This window comes from Platichthys flesus, chromosome 11 (assembly GCF_949316205.1).
Source record: "Platichthys flesus chromosome 11, fPlaFle2.1, whole genome shotgun sequence".
NCBI lineage: Eukaryota > Metazoa > Chordata > Actinopteri > Pleuronectiformes > Pleuronectidae > Platichthys > Platichthys flesus.
In genome coordinates, this window is record NC_084955.1 from 20,976,248 (window position 1) to 21,001,415 (window position 25,168).

Consider the following 25,168-nt stretch of genomic DNA (forward strand, 5'->3'; position numbering starts at 1 on the left):
AGTGAGTTAATATAACAAATTGATGGGTAACTGAATTAATGACCATTTGCTGCAGAGGGCGCTGTTGCTCAGTTAAAGTTACATAGTGTTGCTTTAACAACTCAGGAGCTTCCAGATTTTAAAGCTCAATCTTTAACTCCCGGTAAGAAATTACACATAAATAATACGATGAAAAGCAAAAACACTGAAGCAACAATCACTTTAGTAACATGTGTTTAATACAAGAAACAAAAAGTGAAATCTAGACGTCACATTTCGTGAATGTACATAAATCATTTCTCAGTGTCTCAGGGTGGGGACAAACAAGTTTGTGATATTTGAAAATGAACTGCATTGACTGAATGACACTGATACTTCAGTAAAAACAGCAAAAGCAGTATATATACAGAGTCCCTGCTGTATGTAACAGAAAACAGTCTTTATCATGAATTGTGTTCACAACAAATATACCAATCAATAGGACCAGTAATACTAAAGTTTGAATCAATAGATTCAGGGAATAGAAAACTTCCTAATAATTTAAATTTAATCCTGACCAGTTAAACTAGAACTGGATGTTTGTTTAAGATTAAAAAAATGTCAGTTAGATTAATCAACTCCAAACGTATGCAGGATGTGACTCAACCTAAACTGCGGCATTGAGCCAAGGCCTGAGGTTAAATCAGTTGTTTCACTTACATAAGAAAAGGGAAATACCAACATTTGAGATATTCCTCCCTTTGTTCCTGAGACAATCTGCGTAAACTTTTCTCGTTAGTGCTGTAACACATCAAGGGACCAACACAGTCCCTAAGAGGCAACGAGGGAAAATTATAAACAGCTTATTATTATTACACAAAAGTCTGGCTGCTATTTCCTATTAGGGAAAATTATAATGAATAGTGAGTTCATTGCTGTCAATGAAAAGGTCTGAAATCTAAAACAACTAAATACAACAAGGAACATATTTGTAAAAAGAGACACATCAGATAAAATTCATTCCCCCTAAAAATGCCCATTTCATTATCACCTTTGTCTAAAATAAAAGATGCCTGTTGCAATGCAGCACCAAACCCGTAGGGGGAGCCCTTCCATTTGAACTCACAAAATGAATTAGATTAAAAAACTAAAACAACTTGACATTTACAAAATCTCTGAGAAGCAACTTTGCTCTGAAGCACAACAATACATTGGTAACAAAAAAAGAAAAGCTTCCTCAGTCTGACAATAAGACTTTTAGTGTTTTTAAAAAGCTGCTACGCTGCTGACAGAAAGATGTTGAAGAGCACGGCAAAGATGACGAAGACCACGTAGGCCACGATGCACAGCCAGAAGCGAGGGTCCTTGAGCAGCTTCTGGTTGTAAGCGCTGAAGAAGACGTAGCCGATGGTCATCCCCGCCACGATTCCACCGAAATGAGCCACGAAGGACACCTGAGGGCAGAGAGCAGTCAGCTCTTCAGATTTAAAGCTTCTGTCACAGACCCCCAACCACTGTCACCCGACCTCCCGGGAAACCTGCAGGACCGGCTCAACTGCCAAAGCAAATAAGCAGCAGTGTGGAAGTGGAAGGAGATAATACGGCGGGGGGGGGGGGGGGGGGGGATAGGGAGGAGTCGGTGGGAATCAGTGGGAAAGACAATAAAGCGTTTGTCAAAATGGAGGAAGGCAGTTTGTTACTGTAGTGGGGGGGGGGGGGGTCAACATTAACACATTCAAAAAGTAGTGGGTGGATGTACAGTATCTATCAGTCGTGCTCGGGCAGGTATGTTAAGTATCTGTGTGATGAATCAAGTCCCAGCAAGAACTGCTGATCTGATCTGGAGCCATAAGCAAATCAGGTCGACACACCGTCAGGTCGGGGGGGAGGTTCTCTGGATTCACTCGTCTATCATGTGTCTGAAAGGTGTCCTTTGTTTTTAATGTGTGATTAATGATGTGTATTTTATATTAGTAGTTATTTGCTTTCTGTTATTTAAGCGATGTATCGTTGAGCATTTTTTAAAGTCCTGTATAAATGATTAATTATTGTTATCCGGGTTTTACCTTCATTCCATCCTCATCGCCCGCAAATCTTCTGTAGAAGGCAAATCCGAAATCTGTGCCGACTGGAAAGGAAAAGAAAATGGAGTCAAATCATTTCCATTTTGAGGAATCGTCACAGATGTGAGAAAATAATAATAATAATAAAATCGGTTATAAAACAGGTCCCACAGGAGAACCTACCGATGATCACTATGACGAGGATCCGGACCACCCCCATGAGAGGAATCATCTCTCGGAAATTCTGTGAATTGAAACAGTCACCGGCGGTAAACAGCAGTGCTAACATCTGACATTATCAAAAACTAAAAAAGGAAATACAGCCTGAAGACACAACAGAGGTTTGTTTCATTTAACAAAATTATAAAGGGACTGGACGTGTGCACCTTAACACCATTAGTTTGACTTTTATTCTGAAAATGGGAGTGAATTGGTACTGTCCACATTTAGTAACATCGGAAGGTAAAGTTCAAAGTAATGATTATTATAAAAAAAAATTGTTCTACTGAAGTTACAACACAATCAAAGTTATTATTCTATATTTATTATGGTACGATGCAGTGTGGACCTGCTCACACTCCCATGAACGTGTGTAAACTCACCACCACTGCATTCATGAAGTAACCTCCTATTAGTGCGTAGACTCCCCCCGAGGCCCCCACCAGCGCACTGTGAGGATCAAAGATGGAGCTGGCCAAAGAGCCTGAGGACAAACACACCATAATCAGCTTTTAACTTTTTACCATCTCTGAAGTCGGGACTTCGCTTCAACACAAACCGGAAGAACCACTTCAAGACGAGTTAACATCAAACATCTGGTTTCACAGCGTTCACCGACAGATAGGACGTCCAGTGTAACATGTCTCACCAGCCAGGACTCCAGCCAGGTAAACCATCCCCACTTCAAACCCCTTGTGGACCAGTTCCAGTGGGATTCCCAGCAGCAGCTGCATCAGCAGGTTCCCCAGAATGTGCTCCACACTGGAGAGGCAGAGAGGAGACAGGTCACACCAACGCACATGAACACAAACAGCTGTTGAATAGTAAATATAACGGCTGATTATTCATTATTATTTTCAAAGCCCAACTCATATGGAAAGTTCCAATACTTGTATATGGACTGGTGAAAAAGATATCAATGATTCCTGAGATGTCATAATTAAACTTTTGAGACAAAGATATTTAATTGAGGCTGTCTTTATTGTAAAGAGCTATAAATTAAAAAGAAAAACAATAATACAACCAAATATAGAATATAAAATTAGTTGTAAACATAAATCTCTGTATTGTTTACTCTGATGTTTCTGTGAAAGTCTCATACTGACTGGGTTTTAATTCGGCCAACTGGTAAATCTGTGCGGTTCTAGAACCTAAAAATAACGTAGGTTTTTAAAAGTTAGATTGTTGTCTCTCTTTAGTTTTACTACCGTAAACAAGTCCCATGGAAACACCACATGTTCCGATGCATTAACACTGTTTAACCCCCCCACCCCCCTACTGGGTGCTCCAGCCGTGGCGGTGCTACTTCTGATGAGTTCTGGTTTGAGTGGGACTGAGTCTTCACACCAGTACAAATAGAACACAGTTTGAAAGCTGAACGTTTTCTGACCCTCCCGTGCAGAGCGTTAAAGGATCATGTCACTGAAAAAGCTGCTGAATTGGACTTTTTATTAGGCCTTGTATTCTTGGCACTTTCCAGTTAACAGTAAGACAAACACAGAACACCACCAGATTTAAATATCCTGTTTGGTGTGTTTGAGTGAGTGCTGGCGAGGGGCGGCGACCACTGTTCCTCTTTGCTAATCAAGATTTCCTGTGTGCTTCTGAGCAGTCAGGACTTTTGGTTTTCCTCTTCTATTCCTGGGTCCGATCTATTCCTGAGGGGATTCAGGGTTTTTCCGAGACTGTTTTTCTTGCCACATAACTTTAGCTGCTTTACCGATGTGTCAACGATTCTGTTTATAACTCTAGAACTTTAAAAGTGGGTTTTGAAAAACTTATTTTAAAGTCAGTAGCGCTCGGTATCCTGTGACTCAGATGCCTTAAGCTGCCACAGTTAAAAACACGAGATGAAATGATGCCACAAGAGAGGATGTGTCAAAAATAACAACCACGTGCACCAAACACAGGAAAAGCCCAGAGGTTCAGTTCAGTATTTACAGTCTGAGAAATAACCACAGAAAGGATTCGACACCTCTGACGGCTTTAAGCAGAAAACCCGACAAAGATTATGAGCTCCACCCGACTGGTGTTTACTGCAGGGTGGTGACGCCGCACGGGGGGGGGGGCGGCCCTGAGCTTCTAACCACTTCTTTACACCGGGTCAACTTTCATCATCATGACGGAGTCTGAACCCCCAGCTCGGCCTCACCCTGCGTGGACAAACATGTAGGAGATGAATCTCCACGCTTCCTCTCTTTTCTCGGGCTTGTAGGTCAGGGGGCTGGTCCAGATGCCTTCATCCAGGGTCACCCACTGCTTCTGAGGCTTCCACGCGGCGTAGTAGATAAACACGGCCAACTGGCAAACGAGAGAGTGGACACAGAAACAAGGCTTGAATGGCAGGATTAAAAAAAAAAAAGACACGTTAGAAGCTGGTTGAAAAGATGTAGAGGAGGGTCTGAATCCCAAACAGCTGGGAAAATAAAGAGAGGAGGGAATTAGTCGTGTACAGATGTTTCGAGGCTTGCTTTGAGACGAGTCCCCCACTGAGATGACCCCAGTGAATCCCCAGTGTGATCCCAATGCTTTGGTCTGTGTAAATATGAAAGAAGGGAAACGCTGAGAACACAGAAGCTCAGTCGATCATCCTCCGGGTAAATAAAGAGCTGAATCCCAGCGAATAGCCAAGTGTTCAGAGACATTCAGTGACACTGGACGTCTGGGAGCTGCAGAGAGCGAGCTGTTCATTCACATGATGAAGAGTTACTGTGCAATGCTCCTGAATCCGACATTAACATGGGACCCAATTGAAAATTGAAAATTGGGTCCTATGTATTTAATTCAGAATTCATAAATAGTCAAATTAAAGGTAAAAAACACTCTGACGTAAAGAAACTTAATTTATTTAGCGGTAAAATGTATTTGCAGGATGCTGCTAATACTCCATTTTGCCCAAGGTGGAGTAACACTTATATTCTAAATATATTGGCTTATTTTAACATTATGTGTTGGGAACCATTTCCTGTGGTTGAGTGTTGATTTCAGTTCATCAACAACAACCAACACAAAAGAAGAAAAAATAAAGACAAAATAAATCACATTATGTCAGGTTCAGTAAAGTGAGCCTCTCCTGTGCCGAGGCTTCTAGAATCAAACCACACTTCCCTCAGTTTGTTTAACACACAGTGAATCTGGACCACATTCCTGCTGGGATCAGCTTTAAGTCATAACAAATGGAACGCGGGGGGTCGCCCACCGCTCCTTTATCCCAAAGTTACAGCAGCCACCATTTTCCCATTTCAACACCCCCGTCAAAAACAAGGCCCTGTGTGACGGTTCTGGATCCACAACAAATCAGACATAAGTATGGTAGATACATAGAAACAAATGATTCTCTACTGAATCCACATGATCCCAGCTACACGTTGGTACTCGTGACAAGTTTCTTATTGATACAGTTCAGCGGAGAAAGAAATTTACATCCACTAGATCTGCACCATTGTTTGGTTGTGAAGCAAATTGCCTGATTATTTCATTAAGATACGTGAATTACTCCCTAAGCACTTGGTGAAAATGTCAAAATACCCTTCCACATCCCACTCCTCCACTATCATGTGATAATAGAGCTGGAAAATGTCTGGGATATTCCCAGTAAGCGATCAGTTGATGAGGTTTCTACGTGTCAGACACACAGAAGAGGCCAATGAAGACAGCAGCTTGGAAGGACACCGAGATTTAAGACTCAAGCAAGAACTTTATATTTCACCCCTCGCCCGACTGTTCCTGAAAGTGTCTTGGAAACATTTCTGAGAACAGCACAGGTTTTCATGGAATTCCGTTTGGTAGTTTTGGCGTAATCCTGCTGACAAAGGAATAAAACCGACAGACAAACGTACAAGGGAGAAAATGTGACCCTCTTGACGGAGGTTTTCCAGCTTGCTCGACAAACTGTGTCTATAAACCATCAGATGAGACCGATCTCTCCCTGAAACATCAGGATCTGCAGATATTCGACCGATGCTTCCACAGCGTCGCCTCCACATCTGCACTACTACATGCAATCAAAGCAAATCTATAGAGCAATCAACATTGCTGCAGCATATAAGCTGAATGTAGGCTGCATGTTGTGTAATGAGAGCACAGAATCCATACCCACTGTCCCAGCACTCACAACAACAACACGTGTGTCAGGGCTACCTCTCCGATACTGATGAGGATGATGAAGATGGGGGGCGGGCAGCAGTTGGTACGCTCCAGGTACTTGCTGCGCAGGTCCTCCGGGAGCATCCACTTGGAGACGGAGTTCTGGAACTTGTCGCAGCAGCCCGGCTTCGTGAGGCCGTCGGGCTGGTCCTCCTCGATCCTCAGGGGCCTCCCATCTCGGTCCACGGGGAACGGCTCCATCTCCTCCACGTCAATGTCGCCCATCGCTGCCGCCGTCCTTCAGGAGCCCAGCGAGTGATGTGAGACCTCGAGGTGTCTCCACCAGCAGGGGGGGTGGGGGGGACTAAAGGGTTTAGAATGAAGACACCACACAGGGACCAGGCTTTATAAATGTGTATAGATGTTAAATAATGAACTGTACATCATAAACAGCAACATTATATGTTCAGTGTAATAAATGCTACCAAATACACAACTTTAACATTCTAATGTCAATAAATAGCTGCTATTTATAACCTTCAGTCAAATATGAGTCCCTGGACACATGTAGACTTTCACCCCTGTTACATAGAACCATGACACAGACTGAAGGGAAACAAAACATGTTGTGGTCTCTCTCTGTGTGTTCATTTACACGTCACTTTGTGTATCTTTTTAGTGCTTTCACATCCCGTTTTAGTCCGTTTCAGACGATTCAGAAAATCATACTTACTTCACTACATTTTATCTACTAGTTGGCTACTAATCATTTACAGATAAAACATGATATACCAAACTTAGAAGGGTTTATATCCCATTAGTATATTAATACACACAAGACTTTTTCCCACTTTCCCTGAGTCAGAAACTAATAACTACCATAAGATTTGATGAATTCATTCAATGTCGTAGGAAGTTGTGTCAAAACCAACATTATGATATCTTGGCTAAATTGTCCAATCAAACAAAACACAAAAACAGCAGCTACACATCAGATGAAAGTAATCAGTATTAGGATTTACAGATACACTGCAAACAAATAAAGCAAAGTGTCTGTGGGATCAAATATAATAATCATGATTATATAGGCAATAAAGTAAAATGCTAAACTTTGTATAACTTCATTCATCTTTAATTCTATATTAATGTTTTGCATCTGTACTCTGCCTATGTTACTTGTGTCAGTCAATCCCCTTATACTTCAAATATCTGTACTGTCAGTATCTCCATTAGCACATTACTTCTTTACAGTGACATGTACGTAGTTCTGGTGTCTAGCCTTTCATCTCACTGCAGTGAACTTATTCTTGACTCATTTTTGACCTTTTATTATCTAATATATCTGTGCTTGGCTGTTTTGTGGGATCCTGGAGGTCTTAATGTCCCCAAGGATCAATAAAGTATTTAATCTATCTATTAATATATAATTAACAACAACAATCTGAATCTTCAAAGGAACCAACGTGTAATATATTCCATCAAAAATTAGAGAAAGTAGTCAGTGTCATCATCAACGCGGTACTTATTGTAATAAAGTACTCGAGTTGAGGTACTCTACTTAGTTACTTTGCAGCACTGACTTTGCATCGCAGTTACAGCAGCAGCCTGATAATTAGCGCTTCCTGTTTACGGGGCGTTGCTCATTCAGCTGCTTCAAAGAGTCTCAGACTTCAAATTACACTCCAATAAATTCATCACAGTGATAAAAGTAAATGCAACTTAAACATTTTCATTGACTCACCTGAACCGTCGACAGCAGGAAGAGAGCAGGAGGCTCCGCTTGATCCCAAACAAACAAATAAACAAACAAACAAACAAGCAGGTTCCTCTACACTAACGCAGTGTGCACGTGCTCTTACAGACTCTGTTTAGAATGTAAGTTTTCATTCCTCCACGTTCCTGTTCCCAGACAACCCGCTGGGTCTTCTCCCTCCGTCCCCGGGAGAGCGACAGAAAGACGACGAGGAGGAGGAAAGAGGCTCTTGTAGATAATTATAGTTCCTCCATTGGGTTTTTTCCTGCTTCACGTTTCCTTCCTCAGACCAAACAAACCTCAGCTGCTAGTCTCTTCCTCTCAGCTGCTCCAGGATCTGTTTCTGTGAAGAAGGTCAGTGTGTGAACTGGTCTGCAGCGACTCCAACAACACGCACACGTCTTCTACCTGTTTCCTCCCAGCGTGCCACACCTGAGCCCCCGTGACGTCACAGTAGATCCTCATTGGGCAAGAGAGGCAACTTCTCCTCACTGTGGCCACACCCACTTCACACCCAAATAAAAACAGCCATCTATTATCTTTTATTTTTGAATTATTATATTCAAACAGTTTCAGTTGAGCAAAGTGCACATGAGGCTGAATCCACACTTTAGTAGTATATGCTGCATTGCCTTCCATGTACCACTAGAGGGCGCTGGAGGCCACAGTTAGGATGAATGGACCAGCGTTAACTGTTGACATGGCAGGTTGATGTATACAACTGTTTATATCAACTGAATAAGTTAATGATGGGTGTATGAACAGAGATTTTCTACACTATAAATGTGAAGTTAATTGCCAGTTACCTCAGTTGGTGAGAGCACGGGCCAAGGTCACAGGTTCGAGCCCCGTACAGGCCACTGTACCATGACAAATATCTGCTTCACAAACATCTCTGACCATGTACACATGCAAAACCATGCGGTAAAATTTGAATGCTGCTAATGATTAACATAATGCTTTCTGAGTCCCAGCTGCTCATTTTACAGGGATTCAGTGGATTTTCAATTTATGACCATTTTGACTAAACTCGGCAACATGTACTCACATTCTTTACTCGAGTAGAAGTACACGTATGAAAATTACTCAAGTTAAAATATGTATTTATTCAACCTTCTCACTCAAGGAAAATAATGAAGTACAGGCTATAAAATGTACTCAAAGTATAGCAATAAAGCAAACCGAGACTTGTCACATTAATAAAGTTGAATAACCATTTAAAGTGAACCCAGCTCCAAGAGACTTTCCCTGGATAAAAAGGTATAGATATTGGATTGATAGACGTGATCAGAAAACTGGAAATATGAACACCAGTACCATTTCACCTGAGCCAACTCCTCTACTGATTGAAGACCATGTGATGCAGTCGTGGTGAGACATCGACATCGCAGACACCAGAGTTTAATCACAGAACTTTTATTTATTTCAAAAGGGAGAAAAATCCACATTCGAGTAAAGGGTTGTGAGGAGGGAAGGAGGGGGAGGTTGGGTGGGGGTGAGAGATGTGGGTCGACGTGGGAAGCTGGAGACATTAAATACAGCTGCTGGAAGGTTATACAGAATGATCATACGAGCCAATAAGCTTCTTTTCTACAGCGCTGGCAGGAGATTTGACACAGATCTGCTTTCATCAGAATTTCAAGAAAAATAGCATATTAACAAGAAGAAGGGCAAAAAAAAAAAAAAAAAGAGGGGCGGGCTTCATACACAGTTCACCTCTCAGATTCTAACTTTTGGCCAGCAGCAATAGTTTTGAAGTTAAGAAATCAACTTTTGGATTAAAAAAAATTGGATAAACCATGGCACCCGAACAGTTTGAGATAGAGGAGGGGAAAAAAATAGGGAGATAAAATGAAAATCGAGTGGAGGGAGGGGGCAGTGGAAGAGCAGCCATCTTGTGAGAGGAAGCTGGGATCTTAATCCACGCGAATTCAGGAGACGTCTGAAACAAATTAAATAATTGATGCTCAACATGTTTGATCAGATCGTTCATTTTTCATTCTCAACAAACAGGAATGTGTTCACGGAGAGAATATTTATGGTTCCAGATACTTACAACTAGCAGGCCGGGCTCCGTATCTTCGCATGATCTGGTCTTGTGTGAATTTCACAAAAGATTCATATTGTTCTGGGGAGAGAAGAAGGTGGAGGTGAGGCCGTGAGCAGCGGATTCAAACACCAGATGGAGCAGAGCAAAGTGCATCCACAGTAAGAGGACTGATTTTCAAAGCAGGTCGTTGTAACAATGACTCGCAGGTTGGTTTTTCTACTGATCCATTTACACCGAAACTCCCAAACAGCAGGAAAACTGTTCAATCATTTCTTTCATTCAGCCTCTCATTCTGAAATTACAAATCTGCACATCACAGCAAACATCTGGAAAGGCTATGGAGACTCAGCTCGTTCAACTTCAGTCTCCTGCTTCCTGTTGTTAACTCTCCTGTGCTTCCTGACAACTGAGCAAGCAATGTGTAGAAGTTCTTATTAATGTGGAGAAATCATGGCTCATAAAATCTATTAACCAGCAACTGTTGTCTGATAAAAATAAACTGAAACGCAGTTCAATGACAAGAAATCACACAGACATCTACAAACTGTAGAGATTATTAGAGAAAAGTGATTTTAAGGGTAAGAAAAACATCAAACTAATGCAAACACAGAAGACCTACAACAGAAAAAGAATATCTATAATTTAAATTATATAACTGTCTTAATGAGGACATAGTTGAAGTGATGCATCTTTGCCTTAGTTATTATTTTAGGAGCTTGTTCTCTCTTGCTGCCATCTTTCACTACTTTCTCATTTACAGCCTTTGCATTTAGAAACTCATAAACTTGGAATAACAGATGCTATCACACATGATGGGAAAAGATCCCAGAAATTGATCTTCACTGTCTGGAGAAAAGATGAATGATGAGTATGGATATTATGGTGCTGTGGTGTTATATAGTTTTTATTAAAAAATGTTTACCTGCAAGTTTTGTGTTAAGGATCTGTTCGTACTCCTCCCGTATCTTCTCCTCGTGGTCTTTGAGCAGGCGCTCGCACAGGTAGCTCACCTGCTTCAGTGTGAACGAGGGCTGGTCCTTCCTTGAGGCACCTGTGAAACACACAAAGAAAACTTTATTAAAAAAATAAATCTGGTCAGCTATAAAAAAACGCTGAATAATGAGTTGACAGACTCGTCCTCTTCTAAAAATAGGTAGTCGGCCAGGTGCATATTTACAGCCTTGCTCCCTCGTCCCTGCAGGGACCAACAGGGTCACGCAGCAGTAATTTTGTCCCTTTGTCCCGGAGACGCAGAGTCTCGTCGGTGTCTCCATCACAGAAGAACTGGAGCCAGCTTCAGCGAGGTGATTCATTACCCAGTGGCCTTTAAGGTCTGCTATGAGCCGGTTAGACTAAAATGTTTGTAAATCACAGGCGGGGACGGCAGAGCGAGTTCTCCGGGACAGAAAGAGGCCGTGTTCTTAACAGTCCAGTCAGTGTGATCTACGAGTCCGTTCTGCAGAGTGAGCCGAATGAAGCTCGGCAGCCTGAAGGCCTCAGGCTTGAATTACAACTCACACCTTGACCGCCATGTTGTGCTGTATACATCAAACTGATTCACTGCTACTGCAGAATAGTGTTTCCAAAGAAGAGCAGTAAATAAAGTGAAGCAGCTTGTTTGTCAATATGCACGATCAGTTATGTTGTAGTGTTCTACAGATCTATGTCAGTGTAGTAACTGATCTTAACTTTACATGGTTCTCACTATACAGACCTCAACACGTTTTTCACTATACAGAGGATCGATTAATTAGTTCCAATGTTTTTTGTTTAAGAAAAAAAAAAATCATTGTTTGCCCTTTACTCTTCTGTCATTTAGAATACTCTTAAGAAATCTGATCCACAGAAAATAGTCAAATCTTCCATCTTTATAATATCCCAGTGAATTTAAACTATTTCACACCTTATCAATGTGTATGTGATGATGTAATTCCTGGCTTTTCGAATTCTGCACTAGAGACATTGGAAGACGGCAATAAATCGCTCATCACAAATTCATTTCCTCTGTGGCACATCACGGATTATATGGGGGCTTGTCTCTTGTCAAGCCAGCTCCTCTCTGAAAGCATTGCTATAAAGGGACATGGAAACGCTTGAGTCGTGGAGCTTTAAGGCAACAAACAATCCATAATGCAACACTTTATAAAAGACCACTGTCATACTGGGACCCCCTTCAAAAACACCACGTTTAATGAGAATAGTTAATTAGTAACTGTCTAGGGACAGAGTAAGACAATACCACTTTAAAAGCAATTAAGGTGAATACAGTATCATCTCTCTATAGTTAGAAAACCCTGTAAGTTTTTTAATTCATTCAGCTGAGGAGTCACACAAAAGTGATGGAGACTTGTGCACAGTACTTACGGTGGTGAAACCCTGACTTCATGTCGTAGACTTGGACAAAACAAAATCAGTTTATTTTATCACCTCCATCTCTCGCAAAAGCTCAATAACTTAATCAATCAATTGTTGTACCTGGTGGGGAGCTGGGAGCATTGAGGGATGAGCTGGGGCTGGGGGCGTCACTGGAGCTACAGGCCTCGGTCTGGTTGAAGGCTCCCTCCAGCTGTCGCCGCCTCTGGATCCGACTGTACTCCTGTCGGAGGTTCTGGAAGATCTGCTCTGTTGGGAGCAAAAGAAACAAGGTTCAGACCAAAAACAGAAAAAAATACAAAGAACATGTGCTCACTCACATATGAGTTTTTGACTAGTCAGAATTTCCCAGTAGGCTCCCACTTTAAGCCAATCACAATGTGACATGTACTAACTTGGAAGCAAGACTTTTGTGAAACCCAAACTATTATAATGCACCCAGGATATTGCTTTACATTCAAACAGTGTTTCATTACAAGAATGAAACTACCAGTACTTCCAACAGTTAAGTATTTAAAGTGAGTCGTTTCAAAAATACACCCATCCCATCAACATTAATACATACAATATGCATTCCAGGATAAATTAGAACTATTACTGGAGGATGTAGTCATCCAGTCATGTTCAGATCAGCTATGGTTGAAAAATAAACTGCAGCCATGCTCACTTCCTCTGTTCTCTGTCACCTAAAATGGATTCCAAAACAAAAACATTCATGACAGGAAGTTGGTCTGAAATTATCATACCGACTACAGCTGTTCTGTAGCAAACACACAACAGCTGACGTGAGACACACTTCATGATCTTGCGACTGCTTCCCTTTCATTTCTCTTATCAAGGTTTTCCTGCGATCGGCCTCGTGCAAAAGCTACAACTAGTGACAAGGGCTCAGGTTTAAGCTTCGATATATGTGCCACTGCAGTGTCATGAAGTCAATTGGTAATTTTAATTTGAAACAAGGGATACAGGAATTTGAAGTCACATGGTAACACTCTGCCATGGAGAGCAAGTGCAGCTACAGCTCAAGATGAGAGGGGAAGAGAGGCGAAGAAAAGCAAGAAGTGAGAAAAGGGTAGATTCAAGCAGCTAAATATCAAACAGGACGTATTTTTCTTTACCTACACCTTTATTTATTATATTCACTTTGACCACTGATGTACACAGACCTACATGTTCGGACTGGGGTGATGTCAGTTTTATAAAGAGTTGGACGTGTAACCTCACCTTGTACTCTAGAATATTGCGCCTGGTATTTTGCCCCCATTGCGGAAGAATTTGATTAATCCCCAAAAAAATAATAGGCAAATTAATCATTAATGAAAAGGATTGTTAGCTACAGCTCTGCAATGCACAGTTCCTTTCCTCATTAAGATAAAGCCTATCCTGTCAAAACAGGTCGAACGTTGTGCACAGCCCACACCACACATATCTGATTATAAAAAAAGGGGGAAAGTTCAAAATATTCCTGGGAAAAACAAGTGCAAAACCTGCTGACCTCCAACAGAGCTGATAACCAAATGTTATAGAGGGACTAAATCTCACGGGGGGGGGGGGTTATCTTTGGTGTGGAAAAAGCATGAAGTCCTGTCACCACTTCAGCCTGCTGATGTGACTGTCCTGGTTTGGACAGTGAAAGCAGCAGAATCTTCTCCACAAAACAATTTTATGCAATCTCTCTGCAAATTAAATCACTTTGTATTCCTGGCTTAAAAATGAAATTCTTGCTATCACCATATTAAAAAAACGTTATATGTTGTTATAACATGTTATATGTGGACTGAGATCCTTCCTCTTGTGGCCTGTGAACCCTGTTAACAGGCCACAATACAAGGCCTTAAACCAGGCGACTGTTTAGCTACCATTAAGGTCTCAGGCTTTGTTCATACCTGGCATTAACATGTGATCCAATCACACAGGTCTAAGTACATCACTTCACACTGAGCTTTTGAATCCACCTTAACCTCGGATCTCACATTCCCCCGGGTGAGATAATCATTGCACAGCTCTACTACTAATATGAAATAAGTGTTATACACATCTGAAACGTTGAATAAAATCTCCCTACTCATTGACAGTTTTGAGCTATAAAAGTCAACTTTTACTGTAGCAAAGTGTCCAATGTCTGGTCTGGTGCTGTGGGGCTTTTAGCTGCCAGTCGCTTCTTGTATAAAGTTTTATTCAAACAACAAGGACAGCTGTCTAAACAGGCGATGAGAGTCCCATGGGCTGTGACAGGCATCTGATAATGCTGCTCTTTTCACAAACGTTGCTCAGTCTTAAACACACAGTGTCTAGAAAGGTTCTCTGACTGATGGTCTCATTCGTGCCAAACTTATGGAATGCCTTATTATTCAAGATGTGGTTGCATCCGACAAAAACGGACAACCATCATAATAAAATGTCTATCCCTACGATGTATTGTACAGTACTTTTTCATTAAGCAAATATTTACCAAATATCTTTTCTGGTGTAAGGAAATGACTGAATTGTGTTTTTAACCTATGTGTTAAAAAGAGGGCCCCTATAACTATTAAATTATGGTGGAGGGTTATATTTCATTTCAAGAAAGGACATTTTTTTTTAATGCAAGTAAAACAGCTTCAGATTTCTGTTACTGACTTTTAACAAATGTTTAATCCATGAGAAAAAACACGTATGAATGCGTCCAATTGTTTGAGTATTTATCTCACGTATACCAAATAAATGACTGTTTACTAAAAAGTGAATGTGGTACATATAGATGTCTAATTCAAGGAGGTGGAAATAGTCAGCCATTGATTACCGACAAGGGGATTATCAGTTCTCCAGGGTTCCTCTGGCTGACGAGAGAAAACCCTCTCCCACCGCCCGTCACTTCCAGTTTCCAGCCAACTACTAGTATCTCAAATGTGGCCGTTGCTTGGCAACAATGACCCTGCCACAATTGGGGCAAGTAATCAATCACAGAGACTTCCGGGAGCCAGGGCAACACAGCGGAGAAAGCCTTGGCTAAAAGGCTTAGGCACAGGCCAAACAGTGAATACGTCGGGAGATTGGCCAGCTAGATTGGACATGCTGCTGGAGAGAAAACAAAGCTGACTCATTTAATTTCACCCTAGGATGCTGCAGGCTTATGTGGGGAGGTGGGTTTCGAATGTCCGAACTGCCAGGAAGTGGGGTGTGATGCATTGTGGGACAGTTCAAGTTGCAGCCTTGCTGTGAACAGTTAAGGATTGACTGCCGTTAGATTTAAAACAGCAGATATGGGAAACCGCACCAAACTAAGTCAACTCAGAAGTGTTTGGCCATTTTGGGTTTTGTGGAATGTTAAGACAAAATATAAAAAATACTACAGCATGTTCAGGGGAGTACAACATAAAGTGGAGAAAACCTTCTGGGATTGAACAACCCGAGGAAGATTTGTGAATCACATGACTCGGAGTCATTATCCATCTTGAGCAAATAAAGTTGCCCATGTGTCGGTTCAGACCTGGTACTTACACAAGTCTTGGGTGATCAACGACAATTCTCAGGTTCTCAGTTAAACAAAATTACGACACGACACGTTTGTGTAATGATTATGTCCTCGTGTTTTTCAAACTGCCCTTGACTCAGATTCCACTGCACTGAGCTCAGTTGTGATATTGGACATGAGCAGATATATTTTGGAAACTGTATATGCAGATTAGAAAATAACTTCAGGTTATTTTGTTCCTTGGTGTTAAAGGGTATCAGTAGCTAGAAAAGAAGCAAATTCTGCTGATTAATCAGCTCTGTGAAAGAGTACAATATGTATAAATATCATATTAAATGTACCAGGCCACAGCTTTTACTAATAGTGCATTACTTTTTCATTTTGTACTAAAACAATGGTTTTTTCTTATCACCAAGAGCTTCCTGACCACAGATCAGGCCACGTTTAGCTCTGTCCAGGCTGTAAACCAGACAACGCAGCCTTTTAGGTTACATTTTGGCAGAGGGAAAAATAAATTGGCTCATCTGTCATCTGGGGGAATTTTACCCCAGCACGAGCCCAGACTGGCAGCACAAGAATGAGGCAGAGGAGAACAGAGTAGGTGATCCTATCTGCACTATGTGATAATTACCTACTACTTACCTTGGCATTGTCACATCCCAGAGTCTCGCCTGCACACAGCCCTGCTCGCCACAAGCAAACCTGACTAGCTGGAAAGCCTGTGGGTAGGGATGAGTGGGAGGGATGACAGCTGACCTTTTGCTAAATACAAAACTGCTTTCACTAGGCAAACCACAGCAGCACCAGTCCCACGAGGGGCCCCTTTTCCTGGATGAAGGTGAGCATAATACCTGATATCTGGACATCATGTCTGCCGCAGACAAATCGACATAACTTCACCCATGCAGCTGCTGTGCTGTAATTCAGCTCGGCTGTCAAGGTCTGCGAGAAATGGAAAAATCTAGAGGCTCTATAGATTCTATACAAAGGTCTGTGCTAGATAGGCAATGTCAGTGCAGACAACCTGAAATATACTGATGCCGAAGATTTAGGAGCTATTATAGAGCATAGCTACACAATGAACAACCTCTCTGTAGACTGTACAAGTCAGACTATATAAATAGCAGAAGGCACACTGTGCAAATTGAGGCTGTCTGCACTCCGGTAAGTTTCTCTTCATTAATTTGACTCAGTGTTAAATTTCACTTTCATTTTTTCTGGTAACACAACTTATTCTACCTCCTCCACAGGTAAATCTTCCATGAAGGACAACAGCTGAAAGCTAAGCCAGGCCACACAGAATTAAAGGGGGTTACTGCCCTACAGGATCACAGTGATGGCATATCATTTGCCGCACCCTGTTGATCATCCATGATGTTGAAAGACAAACTTAAATCCTAATCCTTCCTCTCCAGGCAGTTCCAAGCAAATTAAAGCAGGTTATGAGGACAGCATCTGTGCATTTCTGAATAAATGACATTATTCTGTGGCAAGATGGAGGACAAACCGGCACTGAAAGCCACCCTGCTTGTTTATGGTATGCTCTGCTACAGGCAATTCATTTCTACTGGGTCCAGCAAATGTCAATGTAGGACAAATACAGGCCTTAGTAGAGCAGTCCACATCTTTTAATCCCCACGTTTGACAGCTATGAAGTGACTGAATAAATGCAAGGACGTCCAGCATTTGTATGAGATATTTGAATTCAGAAAGCATCAGGATTACTGGCGTCAAGCTGCCCAGATCTCCTATTAGAATACACGATAAGCTCCAGCATGGGAGTGGAGACATGTAGGTAATTAGCTCGAGTCTACTCCGGCACCGTCCAGCGCTCACAGTGGAGCAGCGAGTCAATGGCAGTGTGAACAATGACTTCCAGGACTGAGCAGGAGAAGAAGACGTGGTTATGGTGCATAATGGGGAACCCACCCCGCCGAATACGAGACAATTGACGCACTAAAGCAGGGGGGACATTAGCCAGTCAGCCTCTCATTAGCAGCCCGCTGCTGTGGGGCCGTTTGTCTCGTCAGGAAGCGCCAACTGGGTCTCTAGGCTGTCACCCAGGTGTTAAGGCATGAGCTGGATCTTTTGTCCGATCCAAACCAGTCCTCTAATGCATGTTTAATAGATCATATCCACATGTGTAGTAGCAGTGGTGGCTCGGACAATAGCTGCAGATAGTAAAGAAATGCCTCAACAATGACAACAGCAGCCATGTCGCTTTATGCATCGGTGAAAGCCAACACCACAGCTGCAGATATTAGCAGCCATGTAGCTACAATCCATCACCAAAAGCCAGGGCTAGCATTAGGCTAAGCTAGCTATAACTAATATTTGAATATACGTTAATATCTTCGTACCCAAATCAGTGTTAGCCTAAGTGAGCTAACTCGGTCAACAATGCCACCGATGCGACGAGATACCATGATGCCACCGACCGAACCCAGTCGAGGCTGCTGCCGTTCGTCCGTGTGACCAACCGATTTATCGTGATTACTCCCAAATCATCCGTGTCGGTAACTTTGCGACGACGTTAGCTTAGCCCCGGCTAAAGGTTAGCCTTCCAACCCCCATTCTGATTATCTCCACAAGCTAGCTAGCTCTCCATTCCACTCCACCCAAACCCCCTCCCCCCATGACACCCACCCAGAAGGGGGAAAATACGTCAAACGTGGGTCATATCCATACCTGGGGTGAGCCGGTGCTCGCCTCCCATGGCCGTGGGGGACATGGGGTGCGTGGGGCTGTCCGCCGGGGTACGGAGGTTGCATCTTTGCGGGGACGGAGTGCCAGAAGTCCCCGGTAGTGGATTGCACCTTCTCCGCTTGGGAGACTGGGGACTGAGGAGGGCCTCAAACTCCATCGACCGCTTTAGCGTCGCTCCGCAAGCCATGTTCGCTGAGACGAGACGGGCTGAACACACAGAACTGGAGGGGGGAGAAGACCCGCGGAAACCGGGGAGTAACGGCGGCGGTAGGTCGGTGTCGCGTCCCACGGAAGAGTTGAGCCTTTCTTCCTCTTCACAACAACGGCTCTTTTCCTCTGCCTGAAGCCCGAGCACCGTTTAAAACGTCACAATGCCGGAGCATACCATCGGAGGCAAGAGGGGGTGCGCACTTATCTACAGCGAATTATTCACAACGTTACCGGATCAATTCAGTCCAGTTTAATAAATACCCTTGGTTTTTAACGGGTCACGCAACGAATGCTCGACCCAGTTGTGCTTTTGCGGTAATTTTTGCCGTTTTTCACGCCGCACTCTTTCCGTCGCCCAACCCCCATTGTGCTCTGTGGATCTCCTTCCGTTGAACTCGAATTGAAGGTTCACGAGACGTCTGGTGGTGGTGATCAGGTACATCAGGAGGAGTCCACGTGCAAATCTGATGTTAAACTTTAGTACAATATTAATGATGAGGAATGTTTTATTATTTACTCTGAGCCAGTCTAGAGCTAATAGTCCCCAGTACACTCAGTACACAATGGACAACTCTATCAGACATTTTTCGTATGTACAAAAACTTTAAAACACTTTTCCATTATGTTACTTACTGTTATTTCTAATCAGTGGTGTAATTTTAATGGGGTTTTTCCTCCCTGTTAATATTTTATTGTGGTAGTTTTACAGAAAATGACACACTATATGAGACAAATTGTGAATTGTGAATACGGGCTACACAAATAAAACTAGATTCATTAAATAAAGTTCCTCAGTAGCAAGATGTTTATATAGAGCTTAAACTACTTATCATAAATAAACAAACTCAATATTAATCATATTCGACTCTACTAGTTCAATTAGGTGAAATCATTTACTGTCTAAAGGAACACAATGATATTTTAAATAGTTAAATATACATATACATGATATATTTATTTTTGAGGTATATGCGTGTTAAGATAAAACACTGTCAGGATCAATGTAAGAAATTTGAGTAGATTTGACTTCTAAGGGTGAACTTATGCAACAGGTACGAAAAGGAACTGAACACTTGCCTCACAGTTAGTTACAGTTAGTTGTATAGAATTATTTTTTAAATATAATATAGTGAATACATTGTATTGTGTATTATAAAATGGCTTTAGGTAGATTTAAGGTGTAGCTTCAGCTTGAAACTTTTTTCAGACGGTGCAAACCTTATATTGCGTTGTAATGTATTTAACAGTGATAAACAAGTACTGACCTTTACTATAGTTTCTTGTTTATAAACTGAAATGACAGATAAGTAACAAAGTGCATCCACATATTAGTGTTAGTAAATAATCAACGGTAAGAAGACATACTCAATAAAGACTTAAGACGTTTGTGAGTCTCCATTTTATTACCCCACATGTGGCTTTGAGTGTCCATGTCAGTTTGTGCTTTACTGCAGCTGCCGACAGTCTCTGTTGCAAAGAGTGTTCTAGTGCTTCAGTGCTTGTTCTCTCTTCCCGGCCGGTGCCTCATTTACCTCGGCACACGGCTTGGATTCATGTGGTGAACATTGTGTGAAATCCTTCCCTGCATGGGGGCTTTTGTGGAGTCCTGGCATTCATGTGCAGATAGGATATATGCAACCCTGAGGCTCCTCTGTGCTCGCAAGCTCAGGGACAAACACACTCGGACATACACATATACGAACGGCAAATCCTTCACACAAAAGTTCAGTTCACAGGAAACTATTGGGAGCTTTAAAGCGATGACAGAGAGGTCAAAGGTTATAGGTTAGATGGTCACATTGCATCATCACGCTGAAAAAAGCTCAACACACAAAACCTTTTTGCTTGACCTATACAAATCTATCTCCACTATATATATATATATTACAGGTTTTAATTCCTTTCAGTCATTATACTTATTATAACTACATGTATCCTATTTGCAAATAGGGTAATATAAACTAAAATCATACCATACTAATCATCCTTAGTGGAAATTGCAAAAAGAGTAATAGCTAAAACAAAAAATAATTGATTTAAGTAAAAAGATATGGCTACAAACGTATTCCTTACAAGCTCAGTTTTGTTGCTGTTGTAATTGCATGTAATAACACAATATGTCACATGTTCCGCATCACTTTTATCCACAAACTAATTTAGAAGTTAATGTTAAATCATTTTGACCCCACTAGTCTTATTCAATCACTGCCGGTTTAAATATATATGATAATGAATCCTGCAAAATGGTTTAATGTAGATTTTACTCTTAATCTACAGTAAAGTTTATTTTGAATCACAATTTTCACTACATGTACATCTCCATAGATATTTTCCATCTGTGTTTAGCTTCACCTTCGATTCACCTCCTTCATTTCCCGACGTCCGGCTGCGGATTGTCGTTGACGAACCCTGAGATGGAGCTGGTTCGTGTGGTTCCGAGCTGGGGCATCTCGTCCTCGGTGATGGCAGTAAAGTTGTCATCTGCAGAGGGCAGTCCTGGGGTTAAATCCTCTGTGGTCGTTTTACACCTCCCGATCACACGAAGCCTCTGTACAAGCTGCAGCATAGCGACTCTCAGCTCTCTGCAACGCAGGGCGTACAGCAGTGGGTTGACTGCAGAGTTCACCAGGCAGAGGGTGCTGCAGAAGGCAAAGGCCCTCTGCTCGGAACGGGTCAGGATCACAGAGGTGTCTGCTAGCATGAAGGACAGTGCCGGAAGCCAGCAGCCCACGAGTATCAGCAGGATCAGACCAAAGGTACGAGCCAGCCGGATATCCATCCTCATGCGGTTGTGGCCTGTACCTGATGGCCCATGTATGCTGTTCATGGAGGATTCATGGCGGTGGGCCTTTAACAGGATGAGAGCGTAAGCCCCCAAAATAAGAGCCAGAAGCACCAAGATGAAGCTGGTCCAGCAGGCCAGATACCCCTGGTTGATGTAGGGGAAGAGACGTGAGCAGGGTGGAGTGAGGCCGGTGGGACACCTCCAGCCCATCAGGGGCAAGAAGGAGATCAAGATGGTGGTGCTCCAGAGGATTAGCATGCTCAGCAGGGCTCGCCGCCGGGTCAGCAGCACCTTGTAGTCGGAGGCCCGGTGAATGCAAAGGTAGCGGTCCATGGCAGTCAGTAGTAAACTTCCCACAGAGCTGGTAAAGGCCATGGTGACACCACCTAGCTTGAAGAGGTAGGCAGTGGGGCCATCGCTTTGGTGAAAGAGGTGGAAGTCCAAAAAGCTGGAGGTGAAGAAGCAGCTGGCGAAGACATCAGCCAGAGCGAGGCTGCCAATGAAGAGATAGGAGGGTCGCTGGCGTAGAGAGGCTGTGGTGGCGATCACTCCCAGCACCAGAGCGTTCTCCAGCAGAGTGATCGGACCTGCCAGGAAACAGATGGAGCCGATGGTAATCTCCTCTGCGGGATGCAGGACCATGAAGCAGTCCAGTTTCTCACAACTGTTTACTGAAGAAAAACACACACGTAGTGAATGTATGACTACAATCTCCATCCAAGCTGAATTTAATCAACAGCTGAAGAAACGTGGAACTTAAGGATGACTACATACCTGAGTTCTCTTTGGCTGCTGTGGATACCAATGAAGCAGGATTCTCCCATTCCGCCATTTCATCCACCTCTTGGGCTACTGCTAGATTTGAATTAAGAAAAGAATATAAATTATAATTTGAATCTGTAGTTGTAATTTTAAAAAAAGCTAAAATAAATGCTGTAATGTAAATGAAAAGGGAACAAATAAAGCAGTACCAACATTCAACAGGGAAACCTTTGCTGATTTTAATATTGTGTAGTTTTTACTCATTATTTGATGTATATAAAATCTTCACCTTGAGGTTTTTCCATCAAATGGAAAAATACAAAAATGTAGAGGATGTGGTTAAGTATAAAATGTGATTACTCTTTTGGTCAATATTGAACTTGGAGCTTAAAAGGAACATTAACATGTGTGAGTCATGGCTGAGAGTCAATTAGAGGTCGGAGCAAACAGACAATGGTCATTACTGTGTCAGGTGATGGTTATATTGGGGAGAAATGCCTGGTCAATGAGAAGACAGCCATAAAGAAGTCCTCAAGGATCAAAGATCCAATTCAGTGTCAAAATCTAATAACAGCGTTAGATCATATTGTTTCCTGAGTCAAATCCTGCGATGGCATCATGTTCAGCTACAGGCAGAGCACCAGCTGCAAGTTCACCATAACACAACACTGTTTATATTTTCAAAAGGTTTCTGTAACAGGACATTTTCTGTGAACTGTGAAGTATTATCATATGTGACGGGTTGAACACTGCCCCCCTTTGGAATCAGCCAGGACTGTGTTTTACCTGGGCAGTTAATCGGTGGGTGAAGGTCACCACTTGGTTGAGTGCATCACCAGTTTGCAATTAATAGATTAAACTCTGTGTGTGGAGCTGAAGTCAGAGGATCTGATTAAAGTCAATAATGCTGAGATAAACTGGAATGTTCCCCTGTAACTGTTAGCACACGAAAGCTTAAACCTGAGGAATATATTTTACTTTGGGGAAAAAAGCATGATGCAAACAAATGAAACATATGTAGATTACAGTCATTTTCAGAGAAGCTGGGAGAAACTGAATTTATTACATATGGATATATGGATCACTGGACGTGGTCGGCTTATATATATGATGCATTTAAAGTGATTGCCGTGCGGGGATAGAGACAAAGGGAACGTTTTCAGGTCAGCGTGCCCCTCACTGTGTTGTTTTCCCTCTGCATCCAATGAAACTTATTTCAGTGTTGTAACATTGGCCTATGAAAGTAAAGAATATCTATTGGCTGAAGTAGTGGAATAACATTACTTTCCAGAGAGCCCTTCATTGACTTGAGGTACAATATTTCTCAGTTGCACTATGGGCCGTGTGGGTGCATTCACTGTGGATATCACACCACCTCAGGCTCTCTCCTCTCTCCTTTGCAGTGAGAATCTTGTCATACCAATTTTTGTATTTTGACTCCGAAACATACAGTCCTATCAATCTGATTTTCACTTCAAAAAGCAGCAGCAACACTGCCCACAGGATACAAAGCACTCAGACAAGTCATTTCAGTCATGAAATGACTTGTCTGACATGCAGGACAAGTCATTGCAGTGGCGACATCCTGCGACATGCAGGATGTGGCCAAACCCCCCCCCCCCCCCCCCCCCTGTGAGATGCTGTTGCTGCCACATTATTTTGAAACATTACAAGCCCTTGTGGAATAAGAAATGAAATGACAAGTTGAAATAGTAGGTTTTGTAGCAGCAAAGAAGGATCAAGAAACGTTTATAAAAAAAATAGGTCAAAAGTAATATATCTGTTGCACCAAGGCACTTATTGAATAAAAGTAGTTCAGAAATTCAGAAATAAGAATTTGGTTTCCTTAAAACATCTAAAACCATCTGTAAATTACATTTGCATCCATTTGAAAGGCAAAATAGTGAATGATTTTCTTTTATCTCGAATGAAATAAGATCTTGTTGGAGAGCTTACCTTGTGAATTCTTCTCTCTGGGATTTTCTTGTTGCACTATGATCAGATTTCCGGTCTCGCTCGGTACAACCACAGCACGACTGCACAATCAACGGACTAACGACAGAGTGCATGAGTGAGAGGAGAAGATAAGGAGGGTGGCTGTGATGACAGGGGAAAGAGAGAGAGAGGCAGAGAGAGAGAGAGAGAGAGAGAGAGGTAGGGAGGGAGGGAGGGAGAGAGAGAGAGAGAAACAGATAGAGATGAAAGATGCCAAATGATGTGCTTTTGAAGTCTGATGACCACAGCTGGAGACTGTGATGAAACAGAGAATACAAAAACTAAAGCAATGAAGTTTCACGTCTGTTTGAGTCGATGAGAAGCTGAAGTGCATCTACCCGTCACAATTTCACACATTTTGGGGTGTTGTGTCCTTCACCATCAATTTGTTTCCAAGCAGACGGGGTCGTGCCCCCTGGGGAGAATAGCACTTAGGAATGGTGCGCGGGTGTGAAAGACATGTCGATAAAAAGGAGGACAAAACGCACATTTGGTTCTGAAAAATTGATGATAGGCAGGACTCCTAAAGAGCATTTTCACCACGAACAGAAAACAAATCAAACGAACCAATCAGCAGACTTCAGGATGAATAGCCTCGTTTATTTATACTTTATCATTTTTCCCTATTCAACTCAGCTCAAATCGTCTTGCTATTGGATTATTTCCACTCGTGCAGCGACGGTTTTTCCTTCCACCTATCTTGCTAATGACTTCCCACCATCTTCCATCTTTATTTAACGGACAGTATCTGCCA

General features: G+C 42.3%; 3 protein-coding genes across 3 annotated transcripts; all 3 read right to left on the reverse strand.

The window, feature by feature from the left end:
• Positions 1-200: 200 nt before the first annotated feature.
• On the reverse strand, positions 201-8,495 carry rhbdl2 (rhomboid, veinlet-like 2 (Drosophila)). Its single transcript, XM_062399845.1, has 8 exons — positions 8,068-8,495; positions 6,381-6,690; positions 4,393-4,541; positions 2,890-3,002; positions 2,624-2,724; positions 2,205-2,265; positions 2,025-2,086; positions 201-1,412 (listed from the first exon to the last, which is right to left on the reverse strand). Exons 2-8 carry the CDS (start codon positions 6,609-6,611, stop codon positions 1,236-1,238), a joined length of 894 nt encoding a protein of 297 aa, XP_062255829.1. The 5' UTR covers positions 6,612-6,690; positions 8,068-8,495; the 3' UTR covers positions 201-1,235.
• Positions 8,496-9,479: 984 nt separating this feature from the next.
• Positions 9,480-19,022, reverse strand: akirin1 (akirin 1). Its single transcript, XM_062399448.1, has 5 exons — positions 18,645-19,022; positions 12,605-12,751; positions 11,052-11,180; positions 10,136-10,207; positions 9,480-10,021 (listed from the first exon to the last, which is right to left on the reverse strand). Exons 1-5 carry the CDS (start codon positions 18,847-18,849, stop codon positions 10,011-10,013), a joined length of 564 nt encoding a protein of 187 aa, XP_062255432.1. The 5' UTR covers positions 18,850-19,022; the 3' UTR covers positions 9,480-10,010.
• A 1,249-nt stretch (positions 19,023-20,271) lies between these two features.
• cnr2 (cannabinoid receptor 2) lies at positions 20,272-24,488 on the reverse strand. Its single transcript, XM_062398466.1, has 3 exons — positions 24,376-24,488; positions 22,432-22,512; positions 20,272-22,328 (listed from the first exon to the last, which is right to left on the reverse strand). Exons 2-3 carry the CDS (start codon positions 22,487-22,489, stop codon positions 21,241-21,243), a joined length of 1,146 nt encoding a protein of 381 aa, XP_062254450.1. The 5' UTR covers positions 22,490-22,512; positions 24,376-24,488; the 3' UTR covers positions 20,272-21,240.
• Between the last annotated feature and the right edge of the window lie 680 nt (positions 24,489-25,168).

Excerpts from the sequence above, each read along its gene's own strand:
- rhbdl2 (XM_062399845.1), bottom strand. The coding sequence starts at position 6,611 with ATGGGCGACATTGACGTGGAGGAGATGGAGCCGTTCCCCGTGGACCGA. Across the intron at positions 2,087-2,204 it reads CCTCGTCATAGTGATCATCG|TCGGCACAGATTTCGGATTT; the intron begins GTAGGTTCTCCT and ends TTTCCTTTCCAG. Across the intron at positions 1,413-2,024 it reads GCGATGAGGATGGAATGAAG|GTGTCCTTCGTGGCTCATTT; the intron begins GTAAAACCCGGA and ends CTCTGCCCTCAG.
- akirin1 (XM_062399448.1), bottom strand. The coding sequence starts at position 18,849 with ATGGCTTGCGGAGCGACGCTAAAGCGGTCGATGGAGTTTGAGGCCCTC. Across the intron at positions 11,181-12,604 it reads TGCTCCCAGCTCCCCACCAG|GTGCCTCAAGGAAGGACCAG; the intron begins GTACAACAATTG and ends TGTGTTTCACAG. Across the intron at positions 10,208-11,051 it reads CCTTAACACAAAACTTGCAG|AACAATATGAATCTTTTGTG; the intron begins GTAAACATTTTT and ends TTCTCTCCCCAG.
- cnr2 (XM_062398466.1), bottom strand. The coding sequence starts at position 22,489 with ATGGCGGAATGGGAGAATCCTGCTTCATTGGTATCCACAGCAGCCAAA. Across the intron at positions 22,329-22,431 it reads AGCAGCCAAAGAGAACTCAG|TAAACAGTTGTGAGAAACTG; the intron begins GTATGTAGTCAT and ends GTTTTTCTTCAG.